This window comes from Labrus mixtus, chromosome 19 (genome assembly GCF_963584025.1).
Source record: "Labrus mixtus chromosome 19, fLabMix1.1, whole genome shotgun sequence".
In the NCBI taxonomy this organism is placed as follows: domain Eukaryota; kingdom Metazoa; phylum Chordata; class Actinopteri; order Labriformes; family Labridae; genus Labrus; species Labrus mixtus.
Window position 1 is genome coordinate 14,940,974 of NC_083630.1, and position 25,057 is coordinate 14,966,030.

At 39.6% G+C, this 25,057-nt stretch overlaps 1 protein-coding gene across 2 annotated transcripts; it reads right to left on the minus strand.

The window, feature by feature from the left end:
- Positions 1 to 2,395: 2,395 nt before the first annotated feature.
- Positions 2,396 to 24,852, minus strand: drd3 (dopamine receptor D3). 2 transcript variants are annotated; one of them, XM_061064836.1, is made up of 8 exons: positions 24,396 to 24,852; positions 22,302 to 22,628; positions 15,886 to 15,998; positions 13,417 to 13,553; positions 11,641 to 11,834; positions 8,795 to 8,860; positions 6,652 to 7,024; positions 2,396 to 4,370 (listed from the first exon to the last, which is right to left on the minus strand). In XM_061064836.1, the coding sequence occupies exons 2-8, from the start codon at positions 22,584 to 22,586 to the stop codon at positions 4,210 to 4,212; spliced, it is 1,329 nt and encodes a 442-aa protein (XP_060920819.1). In that variant the 5' UTR covers positions 22,587 to 22,628; positions 24,396 to 24,852; the 3' UTR covers positions 2,396 to 4,209. The 2 variants fall into 2 exon arrangements, with proteins under 2 accessions (XP_060920819.1, XP_060920818.1); XM_061064835.1 differs by having other exon boundaries at positions 2,396 to 4,431; positions 24,396 to 24,851.
- Positions 24,853 to 25,057: the final 205 nt, after the last annotated feature.

The window sequence follows — 25,057 nt, forward strand, 5'->3', positions numbered from 1 at the left end:
AGATAGGACATTTAAATCCAAATTGAACAAACACACATGAGTTTGTGCACGTAGCCTGAAAAATCACCCAGTTTAAATTGAAGCTCTAGTATAGAGATACCCTAATAAAAGATGTTACCCTTGAAGTTTTTTTTTGCTTTTTTACAGCTCTTAGCATATCTCTCTATAATATAGGTTTCTACAGTTTTCATGAAAGTAGCTTTTATTTTGAAAGAACTCTGGTTAAGAAACAATTCCTGTTGAACGCAATGATATTAGTGAGGTATAACAAGATGGAGGACATTACAGCTTCCAAAAAGTGAAGCCAAAACAATTAGAGCTCCTCTTACTGACTGGCTACAGTATAGGTCATATACTCCACCGCCTCCATGTTAACAGATGGAAAATGAGTTGAACTTTAAAAACAAAATACATGACAAGAACATGTTTCTCAAACATTGTTTCTGTCTTTATAGTTGGTTCGTATCATGTTTATTCATGTCCAAGTGTTCACTTTTCTAAGCGTTTTAATTAGTTATTTGAGTCCATAAAAACGGGAATTGAAACATGATTGACAGCTCTGTTGACGAATGCACAGCGAGAGGAAACATAACCCAAACTAACACAGGAGTCATCAGACTTTCCAAAACTAGTTTGCCACTGGCAAGCTTTATATCATGAATGGGGGGGATGCCAATAATCAGACAGTCCCTTTAAAATACACAGAGGATTTTCACTCTGCATTACATCAAAAATACTAAATTTTTCTATGAATCCACATTGAGCAAAATGTCTCCACATCTATTTTTATGACAATCCTTAAAATAGAGTGACTCTTTGCCGAGACCAATGCGATTCCTCACATTCAAGGGAGCACCCTCGGAAATTTGATTTGTGCATGCACTGGTGAGTTACTGACGGCTCTGACGGTGAGGCGGGGTGACCAGGGGAAGTGAGAAACGTCAGTTAATCCACACACTGTGGTTGCAGTGGGCATGAGGACGCAGTTGCTCACTGCTAAGCAATCAATTTACCAGCCTTACTCCAAAGAGCCAAAGAGCTTCTAAACATACATTGATTTGGAAATCCTGTGCAGATGAGCGGCTCTCATATTGTACAAGTGGGTCCAACGCCTTGTGCTGTTAATTAGACTGTATCTGAAAAGTAATACTGTTCAAATGGGCTCCCAGCCCAGTGAGGCAGCATAAATGTGAGTCTCTTTTTTTGAAAAAGAAAATCCCTGTTTGTTTGTGTTTATTGCACAACCAAGTGTCTGTTATCCTGTTGTTTCTGTAAAGCTGGGATGTGAAGCAGGTTTCATTTCCCCACAGGAGTCATCAGACTTTCCATAACCTTGAGAGTCTGTTACAAACCAGCACAAGAGCCTGTTCTGATTTGGGCTGTACCACCCTGAGGGTTCTTTGCTGTTTTACATGTGAGTTAAATATTTGTTTTTGAGGGGGTATTTTGACCTTATTATTGTACAACGGGAGGAGGTGGAGACATGTAGCCCATCTGTATATACAGTCGGAGGTTAAACAGTAAAATGAAAAGTAAAGGAGTGAAATGTTTCAGATCGAATATCAGCTGCATCACATTCATCATTTTTTTTATCAAATATCAACTCACTGAGACTTGTTTACACATGTCCCATCATGCACTGCTCATACATGCTGAATGTAAAACCCCATTTGTGCTTGCACATACAAGAACACAACTAATTCTAACAGCCAATGACTTAATTTGTGTGTCAGTTTACATACACGTGTGGGCTTAAGTAGAGTATCAGTGTATGTTCATAACATTTTATCCTGATGAAGTAATCAGACGTGTAACTAATGTAAGATCAAATATAACATCCCTTTTTCTATTTTTACTCTAACAGACTGTAGTCATGTTTGTTGTTCAGTCTGTCATTTCATCACTTTGCTTCATAATACAATATCTTAAGAATCACTACACAAAGTAGTCAGACATTTTTAATATTGTTCTGTTCTTTAGTCACCATAAAATCAAGAATTCCACAAGTTTAAAATATCTCTTTGTATGTTACTCCTACATTTAATGCATAAAAAACCCCTGCAAAAAACCCCAACTCATTTTAGCAAGTGGGCATTTCTAGTTGCGAGCAAAACTAATAAACTTTTATCCAATATTTTAAAGAAATATCTGACCTTTGAATACCAAACATGTCAAAAAAGCCTTCAAATAAAGAGAGAAACTTTATATATTTTACCTTTATTTAACCAGGAAGTCCCAAAGACAACTTTTAATCTCAATGGGACTTCCTGGTTAAATAAAGGTCAAATATATATTTTTTAAAGTAATGTCATTTTTCTTTATTTTAAAGCAACAATCAGCCTTATGTAAACACGCTTCATAAAGTTAGATATAAATAACATCACCGTCTCTGCGGCCTACAGGAGAGCCCAAAGCCTGTGGGGCCTTCAACTCATATGCAGATAATTTACAGTATGAGGTGAATGAGTGACTTTAATTAGTGTATTTGAATGACTGGAAATAATATAGAGACATGTGTGCACAGCTGTGCAGCTTCAACACCCTCAATGAGATCCATAATCAAATTAATTCTTATTCAAATCCAATTAAGGGACAGATGAGCGAGCGTCTCTTCTGATCACCGTGAAATCTCGACGTCAGCATCTTTTGTCCTGATGACACCCCTGTTAATATGCTTCTATTATAATCAGTGTGGTTTTTTTTTAAAAATAGAGTTTTTAGTGAAGGAATAAAACTATTATTGATTTTTACGATTTATGGAGCTATACAATGATCAGGACTGAAAGGTTTCACTCTCACAAACACACCTGGTACATCATTTCCTTAAGCATCTTCAGTGGAACGAGGCCGAGTTGACGTAATGGCACAGAGTGTCAGGGGGAGCAGGTGTTTATGCCTCTCAGAGAAATAAGAGAGCTTGAGAAGCAGGCTGAGAATGACTGACAACCCCTACCCTGCTCCTCCTTTCATTTTTTTTTTTTTTTTTTTGCAGCTTTTATCAATCCATCTGCAGTCATCTTTGATCCTTGCTCTGTCTCTCCATTTCTCATCTGTTAGGCTTCACTCTTTACCAGCTCTCCCATCATCCTTTATCTCGTCCTGTTTTTCTCTCCTGGTTCTGTGCCTCTGTTTTCCGCCTCTTTTTTTTCGGTCTCTAAATCTCAAAATATCCTGTTCGCTCAGCTTAGTCCCTGTATTGTTCCTCCCAGAAAGCCCACTGACACTTTTGGTCAAAACATTTAGAAGCACACATGCTAACATAAGCTGTGTGCCACAGTACATGTATAGATGGATGATCTCAAGCTTGTAAAACATTTAATCTTTTTTTATTTTATTTACAACTCTCTCAATGACGACCTGCATGGTTTACAATCCAACTTGATTTGTTAAGACCACAAAGCTCCTTTTTTCATCTGCTCACCAGAACTGCCAGTAGCCAGCTTTATATCATGAATGGGGGGGATGCCAATAATCAGACAGTCCCTTTAAAATACACAGAGGATTTTCACTCTGCATTACATCAAAAATGTTACATTTTTCTATGAATCCACATTGAGCAAAATGTCTCCACATCTATATGTATGACAATCCTTAAAATAGAGTGACTCTTGGCCGAGACCAATGCGATTCCTCACATTCAAGGGAGCACCCTCCGAAATTTGATTTGTGCATGCACTGGTGAGTTACTGACGGCTCTGATGGTGAGGCGGAGTGATCAGGGGAAGTGAGAAACATCAGTTAATCCACACACTGTGGTTGCAGTGGGCATGAGGACGCAGTTCCTCACTGCTAAGCAATCAATTTACTGTATCAGCCTTAAAGCTCCATTGTGGCTCCAGTGATCCAAAGAGCTTCTAAACATACATTGATTTGGAAATCCTGTGCAGATGAACAGCTCCCATATTGTACAAGTGGGTCCAACGCCTTGTGCTTTTAATTAGACTGTATGCAAGTGTCTTGTCTGAAAAGTAATACTGTTCAAATGGGCTCCCAGCCCAGTGAGGGAGCAAAAACTTTTTTTGAAAAAGAGAATCCCTGTTTGTTTGTGTTTCTTGCAAAACCAAGTGTCTGCTATCCTGTTGTTTCTGTAAAGCTGGGATGTGAAGCAGCTTTAATTCCCTTATCCATTACCAGCGTACATCTGTGGTCACAGTTTATAAAATGTATGGAAAGAGAGTTGCTGCTCAAGTGCACAGCCTCATTTCCATTTTAATTTCCTGGTGCTCTGTCTCCATCAGCAGCTGAGGATCTTGATGAAGGCCCGTCTGAACTCGATGTTGAAGGTTGTGTAGATAATGGGGTTGAGGGCACTGTTGACATACCCCAGCCAGGTGAATGCACTATAAAGCCCAGGAGGCACGTAGCATGTCCTGCAGTGGGTGTTCAGAATGTGAGTCACAAAGAAAGGCAGCCAGCAGATGAGAAACACTCCTGGAGCAGCCAGAGAGCAGAATGAAACAGGAAACACAAGAGCACACATGTAAGCACCGGGTTAACAGCGTATTGTCTTCTGTAACATTAGGTTCTTAATATATGGTAATAACAAAGCATTACTTCTAATATCACTTTAATGTATAATGTGACAATCATCATCAGCCAATTATGTGGGGCTGCAAGACCACATGTGAAAAATGATGTTCAGCACAAACACATCCACTGTGCAGGAGTTTTAATGATCCTGTATTTTAAGTTAGCGGCACATTCCTGGTATTTACTTAAATTCTCAAGCTAAACTTGTTAATGAGGTATCCTTAAATCTAAAATATGTCTAATATTTTCTCTTAGAAGTGTGAAACAGAAAACATAGGAAAGCAAGAATAATATATAAAAACACTGTTACAAGTATAACCAGCCATTACTTGACATTTCACAATAATAAGGAGGCTGACCACCCTAATATACAGGCTGTATAATACAGGCTGCTTTTTTATCTTGTTATAATTTATTGGACACTAGTTTTGGCGGGGAATGTTAAGGTTTCTTTTGTTTCCTTTCTGATAAGTTTGTAAATGACCTTGGACTGGCTTTCATAGGGGAAATAAAGAATGGGTCTTTGTTAAAACTTCACTGTGTTGCCGCAGTAGTCTTAGACACACCATTATGAGGTGTGAACAGAGTGTGGGCTGTGTCTACTTAAAAAGATGTGAAAGGATTCAGGTGAAGCGGCAGCTGCTGAGCGAGATCACATGTGCAGACTCCAACTAGCAGAAAGAAACGTTACTGCACCTGATAGCCGACCCACACCCCTTGAACTCGAATCAAACCGGTTGTTAGCTGTTTTGTTGAAATCCAACAATGAACCAAGATTTTAACTCACGGACGACGCATCGGATTGTCACTCACCGCAAGGCCGTCCGGGGCGCACAAGGCCTGTAGCCTGGCAGACAAACGTGCACGTGAGATTACCCGGCCTTGTATTTTCCAGTCATGAAAACCAGCCCCTTCTTTTCAATGTTCTTGTCTTTTCTTTTCATCAAACTCCAGGCTAGGGCTTTTCTCTCCCAACTGACCGCGAAAACAAACGGAAGCCACTATGCGAAACGGGTTGTTTGCTCCAATGTTTCATATGCATTCAACTTTGAAGTCATTCTGAACAATCATGGCGTGTGCTGGATTACTCTGATCATAAATATATCATTGTCAGATTATTGCGGACGGGATTTGCGTCGATCAAAGCCTGCAGATACACAAATGGTCAAAAGACTACAAAGAGAAACCTGAACACTCCACATATCAAAGTCTAGTCATGCATGTACAGATTCTACATTTACATGTTGATTCTGTTAATAGAGCTTCATGTTAGCTAATTATACTATCTAAAACAAGCCAATGAAATCTTCCATCCACTTTTATTTTAGGAGAAAAACCTGCAGCTGGCACTACAGTTGGACTTTTTATGTTTGCTTTTGTGTAAACACCTTATGCTTCATAAGTGACTTTGAATTTTGAAGTGGTTTAATCTGCTGTTGTAATGTGCTCGGTAGGAAAAACCTTGAAAAGGGTCAATTAAAAAACACTTTCTGTACACAGAACAGCAGCCAGCAGGACACAGTTTATTATTCATAACCGACTTTAAATGCTGCAGCATTGTTGAAACGCTGATAAAACTAATTGGGGTCAAGATCCCAGCAAAGCAGTGGTCAGCCGGATGAAAAGCAGGTGGGAAGTGGGCAGGACGGCGATAATTTCCTGTGTGTGCCAGACTTATCACTGACAGCAGCGTAACGTAATCAGACACCTCTGATTACACTTTTGTTAGAGAGATCCATGCCGTGCCAGGCCTAACTGGACCGGCCTTCCAGGAACCTGCCTGATAATTAGAGCGTGTGGAAGTTGTGTCAGGAGCTACAGCGTGTGTCTGAACACACACTGTGAACCCCAAACTAGCCAGACATTTTTATGTTGACATTTCAGGTTGATTTATTTCGGCTCTACAAAATGTGAAGCAAATGCACACGGAGGAAGCAAATGTGCCAATGCCATCACGAGGGCAGAACAGGTGACCAGGTGAGCATGGCACAAAAGTCTGTCTGTAAAATGTTAAAGGACTTAAAGCTGAATGAGTAACTCTGCCTGTTTTTCATTTATAATACTGTCTGCATAACCATGACATTTACATTATCATTTCCTCAGCTTACAGTCCCAACTTACCAAGAACAATGGCGAGCATCTGTGTGGCCTTTTTCTCCCGCGCGTGCATGCTCCTGAATCGTGGATTGTTGTGAGAATAAGGGGTCGACCGCAGGGACGTGTGTGTTCGTCCGTTGGACAGATCCTTCACCTCGCAGCCCATCCTGATGGCAGGCTTTTCATTCTGGTTGTGCGCCTCGGCCTCCTCCTCCCGTCGCTCCTGGTCCAGCTCCAGCTCTGTGCGTCCGCAGGAAGCGTGGCTGATGCTGCAGCAGTTCTGCATGTCCACCGGGGGCAGCATAAAGTTCTCCACAGGTCCCGTCTTTGGGCGTTTCCCCCACAGGCATCCCGACAGAAGGTTGTGCTTGGATGGACCTGAAGGCTCCACACTCTGCTGTCAGGACAAAACATACTCATACATATTAGAATAGCATAGCATACATATTCAAGCACAAGTAAAAATGTTTGACAAGATTACATCTCTAAAACTTATTCAAGCTGTTTAAAGTATTTTTTTATGTAAATGGAGGAACAACTTATTATATGTCATTTTAAAGGTTGCAGTTGACAAAACAAACTCCCAGCTCTGCAGTTCCTCTCTGCCACATAGACTGTTTAAGCATCTTCCAGCTCATTGTTTTGGTTATTTTTATTTCTGTCCTGCAGCTTTAGTGTTTTACTTCAATCTGAACAATTGCAGCAGGTAGAACTCTTCTGAAAAGATATTTCTGATCAACAGCTTGTGCTGGTGCTTCACATCAAACATTTACCACATGGCAGACAAAGTCAGCAACAAGCCAGTGATTACTGTATTTTCATTTGAATTATGATACAGACTTAGCGGGGCATTTTTTGAAAGAGATAAAGCAAATGCCATTTTCTTCCTCATTTTAATTTAGTCAAAGAATGTGCATTTTTGAAGTTGAAAACTAAAATTCAAATTAGATAAATTAATCAGAATTTTATTTTTGAGTCAAATAATACACTCTTCTGTTAATGCATTTGAATTTTCAAATTAGCTTTATCATTTGAATTCTGATCACTAATCGCTTCCATAGAACAGAGAGGCGCTTTTGTAATCTCTAATCCGACCTGCATATTTTGTGGGTGAATTTGGAATTTTGTGTGTCGGTAAGACTAAGACTAAATATTGCTTGTTGAGTTATTGTGTTCAAAGCTTTTTGTTGAACTTTATAATGTGTCATTTTTGTGTACTTACTGTATGTTTCTGCTTTTTAGAGTTGGAAAATTTGAGGTGAGAAGCAGGGAATGAGCCACAGGTCGGATTTGAACTCAGCCCGCCCACTTTGAGGACAACAGTACATGGGGGTGCTCGAACTAACCACTAGGCCACCGATGTCCCAGTGTTGTGTACCTATGTTGTTCTGCATTCCCAAATTCCACAAAGGTCATAAATTGCTTACAGTTCTTTGCTCTTGAGCCTTTTATGAAAACATCAGAAATTGAGCGCTTCTTCAGCATGTACACTTCTGTACAAATAGAAGGTTATGGACAATTTATCTTAGAAACGCTGCTCAGATGGACTGAAATTGGTGGAAAAGCTCTTCCTGAAACACCAATCCAAGATTTTAAATCAAAGTTAGTACTCAATACACATCAATATGACTATCTGTGTATTAGCTGTAAAAGCCCCTTTCATTTTCTAAAGCCCATATTTGTACCAGTAGTTGCACTTTTAAAAACATCAATAAATTCAACAAAGCAGCCTAAGAGCTTTTCACCTTTGGAGTAATAAGAAAGGCACGTTTTAAGTATTGTGCAACATGTGCCTCCACACTGGCCAGAAATTCAAACATTCATCTTCTCACACATTGTTTTTTTAATTAACAGATTGCAATTCTCTTCGTCTTTGACCAGTTTTGTATACCAGGATTATAGGGGCTGCAGTGCATCCTGTACAGACTTTGCTCGGCTGACAAGTGAGCAGGTGAGACAATCCAACAAGGTACGCTTTAGAATCACAATTTCTGCATCCTCTCAGATTCTGCCAACAGAGCAGAACAAAAAAAGTGTTCATGAATATAAACACAGACAGACACACGTGAAAAGCAAAAAACAGAACTGTCGTGTGCACTAAAGCACTGGAAAAAAAAAATCAATACAAGATATGTGATGCTTGTGTGATGCCTTGAAATAAACCCACCACTTTAATTCGGATGGGTGACAGGTCTTGCCTCGCCTTGGGAGTCTCCTCCTGTAGACAGGTCTCCTAGAGGAGAGAAGATATTCAAATATTTTCCAGATAAATGCTCAACCTTTCTCATCCAAACATCCAGACGCCATCAAACAAAGAAACAGATCTTTCTTGTTATTCCCTTGGGAACTCTATAATTCATCTAATTTATATTTATTTTGATTAAGCAAATCTTGTTAGCTGTCTGCAAATCATACAAGAGATATCAATGGACTGAAGGATCTCTTTTATTTTCAGTCACTCTCACTCCTCATGCAAACACTGCATGTCTCACTTAGAGTCCGAAAAGGAAGATAGAGGCCTTTCCATCATGAACACTTTTCCCATTATAACGCTCTCAATCTGTACCTCTGCAGTGCTTGGATCTTACAACAGGTGTGCCCACTGAGGCTCAACCAAAACCAATTATCTGCAACCTGCTGTTAAATAGTTGGCCCATTATGTATTTGCATGCAATGAAGGGGAACGTTAGAGTGGTACGAATCCTATCCCCACGCCTTTATTATACTCCGTAGTTTGAACATAGGGCTGACATAGCTGAACAGAATCTGACCCTGTGTCCTTGCCCCTGGTTAAAAGACAGTGTTGTTATTTGATAGATATAACTGGGGCAAATATTAGAGTGGTGGGCGGGATCAAATAACTGACAGCTGTTTTGCACTGTCATTACTTCACTATTTTAAGAACAACATCTTAGTCATGGCCTGTCCATCTATCAATCTATTTATATTTAACTCCTCCGAAACACAGAACTGAACACAATTCTCTTAAAGAGGACATAGCCCCCTTCTCCACCTTTTCAAACAGTCCCCCTGTGGTCTAAATGAAACATCTGTGCTGTGCTTTGGTCAAAATATAACATGAATGAAGCACCAGAGGAGGTTTGTGACCCTGTATGAACCAGCTCTCTCAGAACGCTCCGTTTTGGTGTGTGTGTCTCTTTAATGAGCCCCCGCTGAGTTTTCCTGGTAGACATCACTCCTCTGCAGCGAGAATAAAAATGGCAGACCTGCGCAAAAGTTTTGTTCTAGGCTGGGGGTGGAGTCCATGGGTGGAGATGCCAGGAGAGGGGAGGGTATTTATTTTTTTGACCAGAATCCCACTTGTGATGTTACAAGTTGAGCAAATTTGAAACGGAGCATTTCTCTCAGTGTTGTAAGACTTATGCAGACCACAAACATAGGACTGCATGGGTTTATTTCACATTTTGTGGGTCGGTAGACACTCAGGTTACCCAAATATATGTTCAAAAACACTGTAAACATGGATTTTCGGAGACTGTAGCGTACAACATCGTAGATCTACGTTTGGTCAATCAGCCTTCTCCATCAAAGGCTGCAAACTCTGGAACACATTACCACCTGAAATAAAATTTATGTCCGACTTAAAATCTTTTACAAAACAGGTGAAATGCTCAAAGCAAGCCAGAGCTGTACCCACTTTTAATTAATATCTTCAAACTTCATTTTAAACTGGTTTATAACATTTGTATTGTTGTAGATGTATTTTAATGTATCCTCATATCATGTTATGTGGTTTTATGTAACTGAATGTTGTACATTTTAATCTGATGTTTACACAAAGGCCCAACTGGGGACTCGAGTTGGAAATTAACAATAGCTATATACTCTTTATGCAGCACATCAGTTTCATGCTTTGTATTGAAATTATGTTAAATTGCATTGTCCCTATTAAATAAATATCATAATATGTCCCCTTTATTTAAACTACTTTCAACTTGAAAGTCCATTTTAATTAGAAAGCCTCAGTTTACATAGACAGCTGTGTTGGCTGCTTATTACTGTAATCGCTATACAAACACTTTACTGTGATTACCTGACAGGCCTGTTCCACTCAGCCTAAATTTACAAAGCAGCCTGGGAAAAAAAAAAAGCACAAAGCTTTTCTTTCCTATTAGAGGAAACGTTACATTCCTGGGTTCCTCTGACATCTCGTCAGAACTTTTTTTAACCAGCAAACACCTTAGAGAAAGTCATGCACGTAAGAAAAACAGCCATTGTTTCTGACAGCAGCAGGGTATTTTTATACTCTAATAGTGTCAGTTATGGGGACGTGGAGGAGGAATTGCATTTAAAAGATGTGCTCTTAAAAGGAAAAGGCAAGGTGAGGGCGTCCAACAGAATAAATGCAATATCAAGGTCATTCGTAATTTGCAAGTCACAGGCGTGATGTGATTGAATGAGTGAGACTGACTGAAACTACATGAAAAATATAAAGTCGCTGCATATGAAGAAAAATATTTTTTCAGGAAGTAGGCAACTGGCAATTTAGGTCCCATCTTCTATTAATTCACAGGCTTTTATAGGTTGTAACTAATGGCTGTACTGATGGGTAATAAAAACAAACAGCTTTTTAGATCAGAAAGTAGAAGCTTTTGGTTGTTAGATATGAAAATCTGTGGCTCATTAATCATCAATATTCAATAATTACCTTAAAAAATAAGTGTTCTATTTATTATTATAATGATCAGGTCTACAGTTATAACTGTTATTATTGAAGATAAGCCAATATACGATAATCAAAAGACATCAAGTCAGCAGTCATAAATAATATGTTTAGTTACTAAAAACATTATACTAAAGCTTTGCCACTATCGGGTAACTAACACCTGATTTTACAAGGGATTTGTAAACGTTTGATCGAGAGTAAAAATGTTGAAATCAACAGCTAAATCCTTACACCCCCATAAAGGGTGGCTTATTAGAAAGAACAAGTTTAGAAGCAGAGAAATAGAGGAAATAGAGGCCAAGCCTTAAATCAAAATGCAATCTCACCACAGATGGCGGCGTCGAGCCTGGCTGCACCTTCCCGCTGACCTGGCCGAAGGTGATCCTCTTCCGTCGCATCCTAAGGAAGACGTAGATGCGGATATAGACCAGAAGAGTGACGATAAACGGCAGGTAGAAGGACACCACAGAGGAGTAGATCACAAATTCAGGGTTGGAGATCGAGCACACCAAAGGGTCATCTACATCAGAAAATAAACCATCATTATGCGAGACAGCTTTCAAATCAGGGGGATAATAACAGGGACAGGTAGTGTGGTGTACAGCCGACCTCTGTGATCCCGGTGCATGCTCTCTAATTTGAAAATGACCTTTATTGGCTTGTCCCTTTTATATAATCTGCATGCATACTTAATTCTACCCTGCTTGCGTATACTGAGAGCAGCCACTCTGTGATGGAGGGATGATTGATTCAGCCATAATTGTGTCATAAATTCAGCATAGAAGACAATTTGACATAATAATAAGTGCATCGATCATTATTCAATCATAATTCCAGAGTTAAATATCTATCAGATGGGTTATTAGTGCTGTAAATTGAAGTTGGAAAAAAAAAGGGCATAGGCCTTGACCACAGCTGAGACATGCATATTGCATGTCAGGAGCATGAACAAACTGCGGTGATTTGCTTCTCCCTGGATGTTACTCTGGATCAATACCACATACCCGAATACACAAAGAGATGACAACAGGAACAGACGGGAGCAATCTATTTCTAGGCACACTCCAAACCACCTTCAGTGTCAACATTCATATTATGAAGTCATTTGTTTGTCTCATATACATAATATGTCTTGTCAAGGTCCTCTATTTCAATTCTACTCTCTTGAAGGATGATAAAGTATCTCTCCTGGACCTGATGTGAACCCATGTGTTCGTCCTTCCTCTGCTAATGGCTGGTTGCACTCTGACAAAACAGCGAGATTCCTTCAATCACAAGCCATTGTTATGCATCAGTGTGAATGGACTAAACAAAACGCCTTTATCTCTGTGTGTAGCTTTACATTGTGTCCCACTTATGCTCGCCATTGTGTATGTGAAGCCATGCATCTATCTATCTCAGGGCATCGCCTGACGTCTTGGTGTTTCTCTGTCCAGCTTTTGTTTTTCTGGTCGATTATTCTTGTTCCTACGTCACTCTGGTCAAATGGCGAACATGTGATCAGGAAATCCAATTTTTGGTTGTATAGACCAGATATAATCCCCCTAAATATCCCTTAGAGACTCGTGCTTATGTTTATTATCCCACCTTTATTTTGTCATCATGATTGTCAAACTTGTGGGAAAGATCCTCTCTGTTGTGCCTACTGATGTTTTCTCTTTTCACCATTTAAATGATTTTTTTGATAGGATTTAAAAAGGCCAAATCTAACATGAAGTCATTTTATCTACCTTACCTTCCTCTTTTCTCCCACTGAGCTTCTCTGAAGAGTGACTTAAGACTGTTCCTACCTGAGGAGCTCCCATGTTCCTCAGATTCAACATGCTCCAGTTATCAGTGACTACTAGACAGAGTCACAGGAGACACAATTAAACATGTTCACACATGCTGAGTAGTACAGGGCTGCTGAATTTTGATGGATCCCATTGGGGATTGCATTTCATGTCCCACCGCTGACCCTTCACAGCTATCAGAGTGAAGTCTGACCCTGATTCTCGCAACAACTGCCTTCGCGCCTTGCGTTCTACTCTGCACTCTGCTTTACTTTTGACTCTCTGCTCATCTAGACGAAAAAGGTGAACTCTGAATGTTGTTGACCTGACCTGTAGTGTTGAAGCCAAACAACAGGGGACAGGAGACAGCGAAAGCCAGCACCCAGACGGTGGCAATCATCATAAAAACTCTCTTCCTGGAGCGATGGGTGGTGTTGTACAAGACGGGCATCACCACTGCTGTGTACCTGCAGAGACACACACATTAGGGTCTTTGCTTGCATGTTTCTATGGATTGGAAGTGACATTGGGATCCGGCCTGAAGATTTCTGCTTTTTAATAAGGCAGTTTTTTCTTACCAGTGTAACTTTTGCTACTTTGCTAAAGTGCTCATGATGGATTAAGCCGGGTCTTTGTAATATAGCATTAAGTAAAGTCTTTTAACCTGCTCTTTTGTAATATTAAAAAACAAAGAGTAAGGTATTTTACCTGCTTCTCGTAAATTGTCTCGAGATATACAAATAAAGATTGATTGATTGATTTCAATGAAGAAAATGTTCTGATAAATATATATATATATATTAATAAAAGAGCCTCCCTGAAAAGAATTAGACTTCGAGGGTTCCAAGAAATACACTGCTGGGAGAAAGTGAGTAATATAAATACCACCAGTGGAGCAGCAAACCAGACATTTTCAAACAATTTGGGTATTCAGCAATAAACTTAGTGGAGCTTGATTTAAGAGTTAATCAGCACACTGTACGCCAAGAGTGTATAATGAGTCCCGGGAAAAATAGGCTCAGCAATAGCTTAGAAGAAACAACAATTATTCTGGACCCCGACCCGAAATGGATGTGATGTTATGTTGTTTAGAGCCAGATAACTGCCAGGATTGTTTATCCTCATCAGACTAATTACACTGGATCCTCTCTGGGCAAAATGCAGAGGCGAAACCCAGAGCGCAGACATTCACTCAAAATATTCCTCCCCCCCTGTTGAACCCTCCTACGATGCTGTCGTGTGTTTAAATAAAAGCAAAGCAGAATAAGTGGTGGAAGAAGTATACAATAATATACATGATTTATTGATCAAGAGCGGCTTTATGTTAAACTCTTAAATGTGCGCAGAAGCTCGCCTCCTCAGATCTGAGAAACCACTTAAAACATGACCTACACAGTAAATACTGTCAAACAAAAGTGCACCTCACCTTGAAGTTGAATGTGAAATTGTATCTTCTAGTGTATTATTCAGAAATGTTACAGCCTGGTGTGTTGATTTATTTAACCAGGTGAAAATATATCTTTCCTATAAAGCAACATTTATCAGATAAGCTTGTAGATACACAATGCTGTCACAAAGGCTATATGGCGTCTGTTAAACACAATCAATGTCACAGAAGGTGATCAGTGCTTTGCTTTGATTTAGCACCTTACAAAGTAAGTGATACTGTACAATAGCGTTAATCAAGACAAAATATGGAATGTATTGTGTTATATAAATATTTACCCTAATTATACAACAATTTGTAAATGTTACATTGACTTATGAAATGTATATTTTATCACATGTGTAAGTTCATATGCTTGCTGTTTACACATCAAGCGGATTATGAAACAACTTACTCGTTAGTTTTATGTTTTCTACCATCTGGAAAATGTTATTCCAATATTCACTCCCTTATCCCTCTCTTTGGGTCTTTACCAAGTCCTGAGGGAAAGTATCTGGCTCTGGTGACAAAAGCTTTACTTCTTTTTTATCAGCAACGCTTTACTTGTTTGTCCTTTGGTGCTGTGGAGTTAATATATTGTTAGTTACAAAATCAATTAGTTTAAACGTTTTCAATAATTAAAGGAAATAATTAATATGTTTAAACTAACAACACAGGAGCCACCTTATTTGTTATTTAACGTAAGAAGGGAAAAGTCCTTCTGGTGCCATGCTGATAATCAAGAGCTGTACATGATGACACTAGCTTAATTTAAAAAGCACTCATCAGAAAGTCTTACAAAGGGTAGAACAATTCTCCTTTGTATATGTACAGATACATCCCCATGACACCTGCCATGCTGTATTCATGTATCCATGAACTCTTGTTGCCTCTGGCTTACAAGTTCAAAGATTCTCGAGAGCTATTAAATATTAACCTGTGACACGAGAAAAAAACTAAGCAAATAAATAATGTAAAAACTGGGTACACATATAGAGTAATGGTTTTTTTCTGCATTAATGCAAACAAATGGCAGCAATTAGCCTAGCTGAAAACATAAGCAAGTCTGAACTCAGAACAGCAAATTAAGACCAGAGTGTATAAGTCTTACTTTCTGCCTTCCCTGCTGACACACAGACATGTACACACATCTACCAAGATATTGAGACTCAAGATGGGGAGATAGTGTCTCTCTCAGGGAAGTTTTGAAAAATCTATGAGGTGAGGTGAAGAATAGAATAACACCTGGAGATACAGCAACCTCACGTGGGTGACACACAGGAGATGTCATGGGAACATCTGTGACTGCACCTAGAAGGTAAACGCACACACACACACACACACATACACACACACAAACAGAGCACACTCACCTGTCAATGCTGATAGCACACAGGTTGAGGATACTGGCGGTGCACATCATCACATCTAGCGTGACAAAGATGTTACAGTAGAGCCGGCTGAAAAGCCAGGCACCGCCGACCACCTGCACAGGACAGACAGGAGGATTAACAACGCACATTTCTCTTTCAGTTCTTTCCTGTGAAGCAGGCTATGAACGCACACGCTCAAAAACATGTGACAGAAAGGAAAGGCGTAGGAGAGAAAATGTTTACATGGAGGTATGGAAAATTCACCTCTTAAAACAGCAGCCATTTTTCATCTCAAATTACACTCCGGGCGGGGAACCAAAAAATACTGCATTTTATGCCAAGATGCTCTTTAGGCTTTAATTGGTCTCAATATTAGAAATCTGTAAGCATTTTCACAATATCCTCACCAAACTGCAGCAAATACGAAAAACTGACATTAGGACATATTTTGTATCGTATTTGTTATTACTGTTAGCTAGGAGGTGGCTGAACGCTAATATTACCTTTTCATTGCTTTGTAGAAATAACAGAAACGTGTTAAATCCTATCTAATTGTAATGTGAGCAACAAAGTGGTTGATTAAACACATTAGGTGTTTTATGATGGTTAGGGGTTAACAACATTTTAGATTTTACTCAATTTATTCTGAAAATGCTTTTCATGTCGTATAACATGAAACTTTCAAAAGGCAATTTAGCTGCCTAGCTTAAAAAACTCTTAGCTAGTACGTTGCTGTATGCTAACATATCCCTTTGATGATGTTGTAAAAAACAATAGACAGTATATGTGAACATTTTTAGCCGCTAGTAATGTTAGCAAGGAAGTAGTTTGTTGCTAATATTAGCTATTGTCTGATAGTAGCTAATATGTTAAGTGTTTTACGACTTTCCTTATCATATCCTTTTCAGAAGGTAATCAATGTCAATGTTTAGCTTCTTCATTCAACCCGAGCTGATGAGTATAACTTTTATCAAATATGTTCATTTTCAGAAACAAGTATAGCCTACACATTTCCTATTATATCATACAATATTTTCCAGAGCTTCTTCCTAGCTAACCATAGCATTAGCTAAGTGGCTGAATAGCCTACTAACATTTCTCACTGTCTTTTTTCTGGTCAATCTCTTGACAATTGACAAACAAAGCCCACAGCAGTATGAGATTATAACAACATTTAACAGCATATTATAGACCTTCCAACCCTGAGTGCAGGGAATCACAATTGCAATGCATGAATATCTCCACGTTTTGCCAGCTTACAGGTCTTGTCCTCATATAACACAAGCTACAAGGTGATTAAGTGTTAATGTGTCATGATGCAAGGAAAAAGGAAGTGGAATCAAGATGTTTCAAACTACGGATTTTATTAACCTCCAGAGTTTCCTGTTTTCAGAAAGGACGGTAACCCCTTTCTAAACCAATAACACTCCAAACAATGCCCTCCACCTACACACACCTTCCCCGTCGAGTCCTGCTCAGACTGACAGGCTTTCACTTAGGCTCTGTAATGGCTGGTAATAACTATCTGACAAAGATGAATGGGACCCAAGCTCCTTGGCCTGACTACTGAATCTCTCGTCTTCGAGAGGAATAGACGCCTACTTGCACAGAGAGGTGGCAGGAACATACAAAAAATACACAGACCGGCAAACAGCCATTTACAAATATAGAAATAAATAGAACCTAGAACCATCAGCAACTTTTGTGCAGTGTTGTGACAAACACCATCTCCTCTAACACAAAAAAAACAAAGGAGATGGTGTTCGACCCTGGGTCTCTTGGTAATCACTCACCAGTGGTCATCCATGATCACACTATAACACAGGTAGAGTTCTACAAATATCTCGGCATCCACAAAGACAACAAACTTGTGTGGAAGCTGTTTGTTCCATCGTGCAGCAGAGGCTGCCCTTCCTGAGAAGACGATATCTCTGCATTGTTGGAAATTTGACTGTTCAATCAAAGGCCCAAATCAACAGACTCACACAGAAAAGCCATGAAAATCATGGGAGTCCATCAACATCCCAGCCTCCAGGACATCTTTCAACAAACCATAATTAAACAGGCACAAAAAACAATCTCAGACCCATCTCATGTTCTTCACACTGAGTACTGGCTCCTCCCCTCAGGCAGACGATACAGGGTACCCTTAAGTAGGAACAACCGTTTAAAAATGTCCTTTGTCCCCTTGTCCATCAAAGCCCTCAACACTAAGCTGTAAGGAGTGTATATGTATGTACGAGTGGGTGGGTGTGAGTATGTGTGTAGATGTGTAGCTGTACCTGCACTGTTCATTACTTTTCTTAATTATTATATATTTATGGTTTTAGTCATTTACTTGGGTATATATATCATATATTTTGCTACTGCATGAGAGCACTGTGATGTCCAAGGCAAAAGTCCCACTGAGACAATAAAGTTCATCTTATCGTATCTTATCTTTTGCATTTACCACATTTGTCACAATACATTACACAAAACATGACCTGGTCACATCTTTAATGTTGGAGCTATTTGCATTGATTTGCAATTAGATTATTTGACATGTAATCATTTATTTATGTGCTGTTTTGTTTACAGAACATATAGGATTAAGTATAACATTTTTAATGTAGTGACATTCCATCATGCATCGTTTTCCATCATGCTTAATGTTGGACTAAATGCCTGGTTTCAAATGTGTTGTTTAAGAAACTTCCTATTCGCCTCATTGGCTGGTTGAATTTTGAGTTTCTTTAATTTTGAGAAAGCGGATAAGAAAACAAGGGACAAAGAATGTTAGTGTGTTCGTCCTGCTGCATACTGGTGTTACTGAGTTGTAAAGATGTGGATGTTTCAGCAGCCAGTGAGGATGTGATTTATTATACTATTAAACCATGGGAAGTGAGAGACCTGCATTTTAGCAGCCTGACCCTTACTAACTCTATGCATTAATAAACATTTGTGAGAAAGTAATAAGAAGTGTGCAAATAGTGCTATATGCATGTCAGTATTTCTAAACACGTGATTTATGTGTGCTGATAGTGAAAACTTAATCAACAAATTATTGTAACCTATATGAGCAACAGAAAAAATGCAAAGCTGCAAAAATAAGAAAACTTTTTAAAGCAGAAAGATTTTAGATAAAGAAAAGTGATACATTTAACTGCATTTGGATGGTATGCCCCACACTGATACTGATATGGAATTGGGACGCCGTAAAGGGATGATACCAGCATATCTTTGCCTCTGTGGCATCAATTCTCTTTTAATATCTCCAAAATTCTCTCATCATGGAAGCAGAATCTCTATTAAAACTTTAATTTCAATCCTGCTCATAAACATTGCCCATCACTCTGGTTGAGCAAAGAGACAACAAAGCACCCTCGTAACAGGTTGTTACTTTCATCTTTCTAATCTTTGCTCGGGCATTTGGTGCTGCTAAGATAGAAATAACACTAATACATGAAGTAAATGTACAGAATGTACAGAGTTACTTGTTTGTACTCAGTCACAGCCCACTCAAAGAAGTACGAGCACACATGGAGGTTTATGATGAACATTGTGTGCACGATGTGGGACTGTGATGCTGACTCAGTGGGGCTCTGAATACTCTTCGTATTGACTGGGATGAAAAATATGGGATCTATATGGTCACAGTCATAAAGTATGCTTAATGTTTCATTAAAAAAACGCAGCAGGAGCAGATAATGTCGTGACTAGGACAGAAGATTGAGCATCTGTGAGAGGAGGGAATTTGTGTTGTAATGTTTTCCAAGTGAAAATGATTAGCATAATTAACATGCTTTTTGCAACAAACTTTTTTACAACATTCAATCTTGTGTTTTCCGTTGTGTCATTCAACACAACACAAATGAAAACGGAGTGTATTCCTCACTAAAAATTTAACTGTATTTGCCACAATGTCAAAACATTAGCTAGCCAAAAAGCTAGACAGTAGATGCGCCGATTTTAAGCTAACATTATCATTAGCAGAGGATTTAGGTCTCTCACTCCCATTATGTTGCACTATATCACATAAATGTTAGTAAGGGAGGGGTAACAATGCTAGTTCTAGCTGCTGTCTAATGGTTGCTAATAAGATTTCTTATATATTGTTTTAACATGAATTATGCATCGATGTCCCGTGGCTTTTTATCCAGTTGCGCATCCATCGGGTAGTGCCGAGAAAGAACCGAAGTATTTCTCTGTGCTGCATTTGAGCTTTGCACCCTAGGTTTGACCTCAGAGGGAAATGGTTGCCATTGTAATATAGTTAATGAAGCTGTTTCCTGTGGCAGGTTGTAGATTTCCTGAGGCAGAGCCGCATCATTTAGGATGAATTTAGCAAAGTAAGAGCTCAGTTATTGCCAATACAACAACTTCCTTCAAGTACAAGTTATGTGTCAGCTGTATGACTCAAAGGTTTGATTAGTAAATGTTGAGGGTGGGAAGAACGATACTCTGACACTTTGCCTGCTACATGCCTGCAGAAGAACACCATGGGACCCTTTGGTCACACCAAACTAATCCCAAATTAAGTTTTTATGGTGCTGGTGCTCACAGTGCTTTCGATTATAAAGTTTCCCCCCTCACTGCAACCTAGTATGTTTTTTTAAATATCTACGATATGACTGACCTTTACATTTCAGCTAAATTAATGAATATAATGATTACGTGTCATTAGTGACTCTTAATGAGCCATTCCTTATGCAAGGTCTCCCATGGACTCTAAAATTAAAAACTGTAGCACATGCTCTTACAGCATGACTGCCCGCATGGAAATGAACCTCATGACTGAATCCTGTTGAGGTTTCCGTCTACCTTAAACCTTCACAGGATAATCATCTTTAATTTGTCTGCTTCTGCTCAATGAGTGTGTTCATTTTCTTATTCTGCTTGACCTGATGTTGAATCTTCTGCATGCTGTGAGAAAAAAAAAAGAAGCTCTCTGCTGACAGTAAGCAAACCTGGGACAGCAGGGTGGCTGCTTGTTAAACATAACTGGACTTCTACCTCATGGTTTTTAGACCTCATGTATGCAAACACCTGTCCTTGAGCAAAGCAGTTGGTACCCCTGGGCTTCAAGTATGTAATTCCCCACACGCACAAGCCGGTTCGTATGACTGGGTATACAAACAGGACACTTTTGCAGTGCATTCTCAGTGTGTAGCATGTCATTTTGATGAAAAGTGAATGCCTGAGGGTCATGTGTGCTTGTACTTTTAATGGAGTTACTGAACAGCAAGTGACCCATGGATAGAGGCAGAGATTAACTATTAGCAATCAAGCTATGACACACAAATAATCTTTGAAGCGAAAACAAAAATTAACATCTACCATAAATAGCAGATTGCCTTACAGGTTTGATCAAAATTAAATCAGAGGTAGTTGCTTCTTCAGAATTTGAAGCTCAGCCACTTCCTCAAAGCAAATGAAGACATTAATTTTAATTTATATTCAACATGTCCTTTAGCAATTATGTATAATCTACATGAATAGTGGAGCATCAACTAAACTACCCTTTATCATCCTTACTGTTCCCATCAACTACACGTTTGTCACTATCTAATAAGCTCCAAATGACCCTCATCTTTCTTCTGGACTGCTGCTCTCCATTTTTTTTTTTTTTTTTGTTGCACAAGTCCACTTTGTCTCTCACACAACTTATTTTCCTTTTTTCTCTGCTAATGTCTACTCTCCAGTGTTGGCTCCCCACCCACTGCAAAGCACTTCCTTTCTCTTGCACACCCTATACCTATACCCCAGGGTCTATACCTGCAGTTTCCAGGGGCTTAGTCTACCCAGAAACCAGAGAAAATTAAAACACCATAATTCAGATAAGAGATTGTAGTGAAACTATAAAGCAGGCAAGCAAAAAAGTCCAAGTAATTTTAAAAGCTTTGATAAAAAAAACCTTGATTTTAAAGTTTAAGTAAAACATAAACTGCTGAAACTGACGGTTACGTTGACATTTGAAATGTCTTGCGTACAGATATGGGCTAAATACAGGGCTAAAATCATTAGCTATCGTGTATAGTTGGCATCAATGAGTAGCTAGCTGAAAGGATTTTGTAAGAGTTGGCTAATAATGAAGAAGTTTGTTAAATAATCAATTAATAGTTGTCAAACTAAGCTGCCGTTTAAATATTTTCTCAATAGCTCAAATAAACAGAAACATTTTGGTGACAAAATAAGCTAGCTATTTGCTAAAAGTAAGCGGATACATGGTTCTCTTAATGAGTTAGCTTTGATATTTTTGAACTGTTATTTATCCCACACAGAAGTGTGTGTGGTGCTACTTAACATCCAATTTGAAATCATTTAAATGAAATAAGATGTGTTCCACCCCCACATAGGACAAACAGAATTGGGATCCACAAACCAATGCATTTTGACCCTAATGTTTGTTAGCACAGACACCCTGACCCACTTACCTCCAGGTACACAGCCCAGGGCATGACCAGAGAAGCTACCAGCAGGTCAGCAACAGCCAGGCTGACCACCAGGTAGTTAGTGGTGGTCTGGAGGGAACGCTCCCTCAACACAGCTAGACACACCAGCACATTTCCAAACACTATGGCCAGGATGAGCAGCGAGTACAGCATGGCGTAGTAGTTTCGTTCATCCTGCTCTGATGCCTCCGAGCTCTCATTTCTCTCTTCCCATCTGAGGTGGTCTGATTCGTTCCAGAGCTGCTCTGTGCTGCTGTACATCGCCATGGAGGCTTCCCGGTGACATGTGAGGTTGGATGTTTGGCAGACCTAGATGAAGTACAGTTTAGTGTTAAACCTTTCATCATGTAACTCCCTTTCTTATGCATCGACATACAAACACAGATATAACATTTCTCCTATTTCCCCATCCAGATGAAAGACGATATTTGCTATCAGATAATAGTGGTTGGATCATTTCAGGTCAGAGGCCTGCTGGGAAACTTCACCTGGCTCATAATGCACTTCGGCAGTATTCTTTGCTGTAGATCTTTAATGTTTGTTGTGCCGGACTTGCTGTGCACAAGTGTTTCCTTTTCCCTGCTGAGTGAGGAATGTAAGAGCATATTGATGCCTCTTCGATGTGCGGCTCTCTGGCTCCAGTATGGACATTCAGCTACATAAAGACTCAGCAGAAATTCATGCACTTATAGCAAACTTTATCTACAGTGTAATGCATCTATGATTGCTCCAACATGCCTTTCAAATGTTTCCCCGTCCTTCCTGGCCTTTGAACACGCCAAACAGAGGCAGAAATAAGAAAGAAGAGATGGTAAGGTAAATGAGGGGCTGGCAATGTGCCTCTGAGCAGTCACAGAGGTTAGATCATCAGGGAGGAGTAATAAGTCAGTGCTGCCACCCTGAGAGGTCCGATTGGCTTTGGTCCCGGACTCTGCTTCTGTACACTCCATCCTTCCTCTCATTATTCCCAATCCACCCTCTCTGGCTCGAAGCCAGATAACAGTGCTGTGATAATGCTCACACCTGTGCCGATGTTATAAAAACGGATCCATCTTATTCAGCCCCACCTCCCATCCTCTTTCTGTGACAGAAATAGGGAAAAGATACTGAGAAACATTTTTAGACCTGGCTCTTACCCAGGAGCCTTTTAAAGATTCCCTCAGTCTATAATCCCCCCTCAGTTCCTCCCCAATGGCTCCAGTATCATAGGACTCTCTACTAGAGAATCTGAAGAAGCTAGGCAACACCAGCCACTGATACCCATCACCTTGAAGTCTCCTAAAGCGAGGGCGGCTGAGTTTGTCCGAAATGAGGTGTGATAATACAAGGAATACAATTCATAAAACCACATTAATGCACAAACACACATGATCATACACACACATGAATTATTAATCCTAGGCCACTGGTGATGTGATACAAGGCTGCAAAGTGCTCCATTACATGATTTGCTTACTTGTTCTTACTTTCTTAAGGTGCTTGTGCTAATTGAAACTGATTTCCCACTTATTGTTTTGTTGGTTCAACCCCCCTCCCATATTAAACAACACCTGACTGTAAGAGTGCAGGAATCAGTACCAGTGTTTGTGAATAGGGAAATAATGGTCGCTCAAATCCATGCACACACTCACATGTATGCAGTGTTTAGTTACATATGCCCACAGAATGCTCAGTAATGAAAGTAATTCTGGATTAATTAACAATGGTTATGCAGCAAAAAAAAACCTTAACATCAGCAAAGTTTTTTTCCCCTAATGTTAATGTATTAGGTGCCGTGGAATCTTAATTTGAGCCAATCCTCGATCGTAAAATTCAATTAGACCCCGTGATCGCGCACATTATCACGATTTAAAATCACTCTTCGAGGAAAATTGAGGTCAAAACATTGTCAAGTCACACAGAGGATTAGCCAAGACAATTTTCACACCTTTCTGAACACATGCACAACAAGCCATTTATCAAAAAAAAAAGGCAGCAGATAAGAATTCAATTTAACGCACAACAACTGCAGAAGCATAATAAAATAAAAATAAAATAAGAGGTTTACTGATTCCATAAGTCAACAAACTTACATACCTGTTACAGTTTCCCAGTAAAGGACGCATGGGATGCCATCGAGAAAAGCATCATCAGTGCAGAGGTAAAAGTTATCCGGTCATCGCGTCCAGCGCAGCGATGGAAGCATGGGAGCGCTCGGTGCCATTGCGCACAGGCGAATGTGAATGTGGGAAGCTCTGACAGTCTCACCAGCCGCGCACTCGCTCACTTCGTTTCCCTCCTCAAAGCTCTGTGGCTCTGTGGGAACCGGCAAAACGCACGCTGAGTTTTTTTTGTTTTTTTTGTTCACGCTTTTTTTTTCGCATGTTACTCAACTGGAGGTCGTGCGTGCGTCAGAGACGTCAGGTGTCCCCTTTAAGCAATGCAGGGCATATGAAGGTGACCCAATATTACAACTAGTTTTTTTTTTTTAAACTCCATATAAAAAGCTACTTTTTTTCTTCAATAAAGTGAAAACATTTCCGATACAAATAATGCCACAATGATTAAGCTTGAGATGTGAGTATTATAATGTTGAGTTACATTCCTGTCCCTGGGCTGTATTCCTCCGCATGACCCTGAACCATGTTTGGGTCGTGTTTTGCTTCAAGTGACATTCGCATAAAAATAGTCTTTTGTTGGCGTCATAAAGCAACCAGATGAAATGACCAGTAAGACCTTCAGAGTGTAAATTAGGTCAC

Excerpts from the sequence above, each read along its gene's own strand:
- drd3 (XM_061064835.1), bottom strand. The coding sequence starts at position 22,586 with ATGGCGATGTACAGCAGCACAGAGCAGCTCTGGAACGAATCAGACCAC. Across the intron at positions 13,554-15,885 it reads TGTGCTATCAGCATTGACAG|GTACACAGCAGTGGTGATGC; the intron begins GTGAGTGTGCTC and ends GTGTCTCTGCAG. Across the intron at positions 11,835-13,416 it reads GTTTGGCTTCAACACTACAG|ATGACCCTTTGGTGTGCTCG; the intron begins GTCAGGTCAACA and ends TTTCTGATGTAG.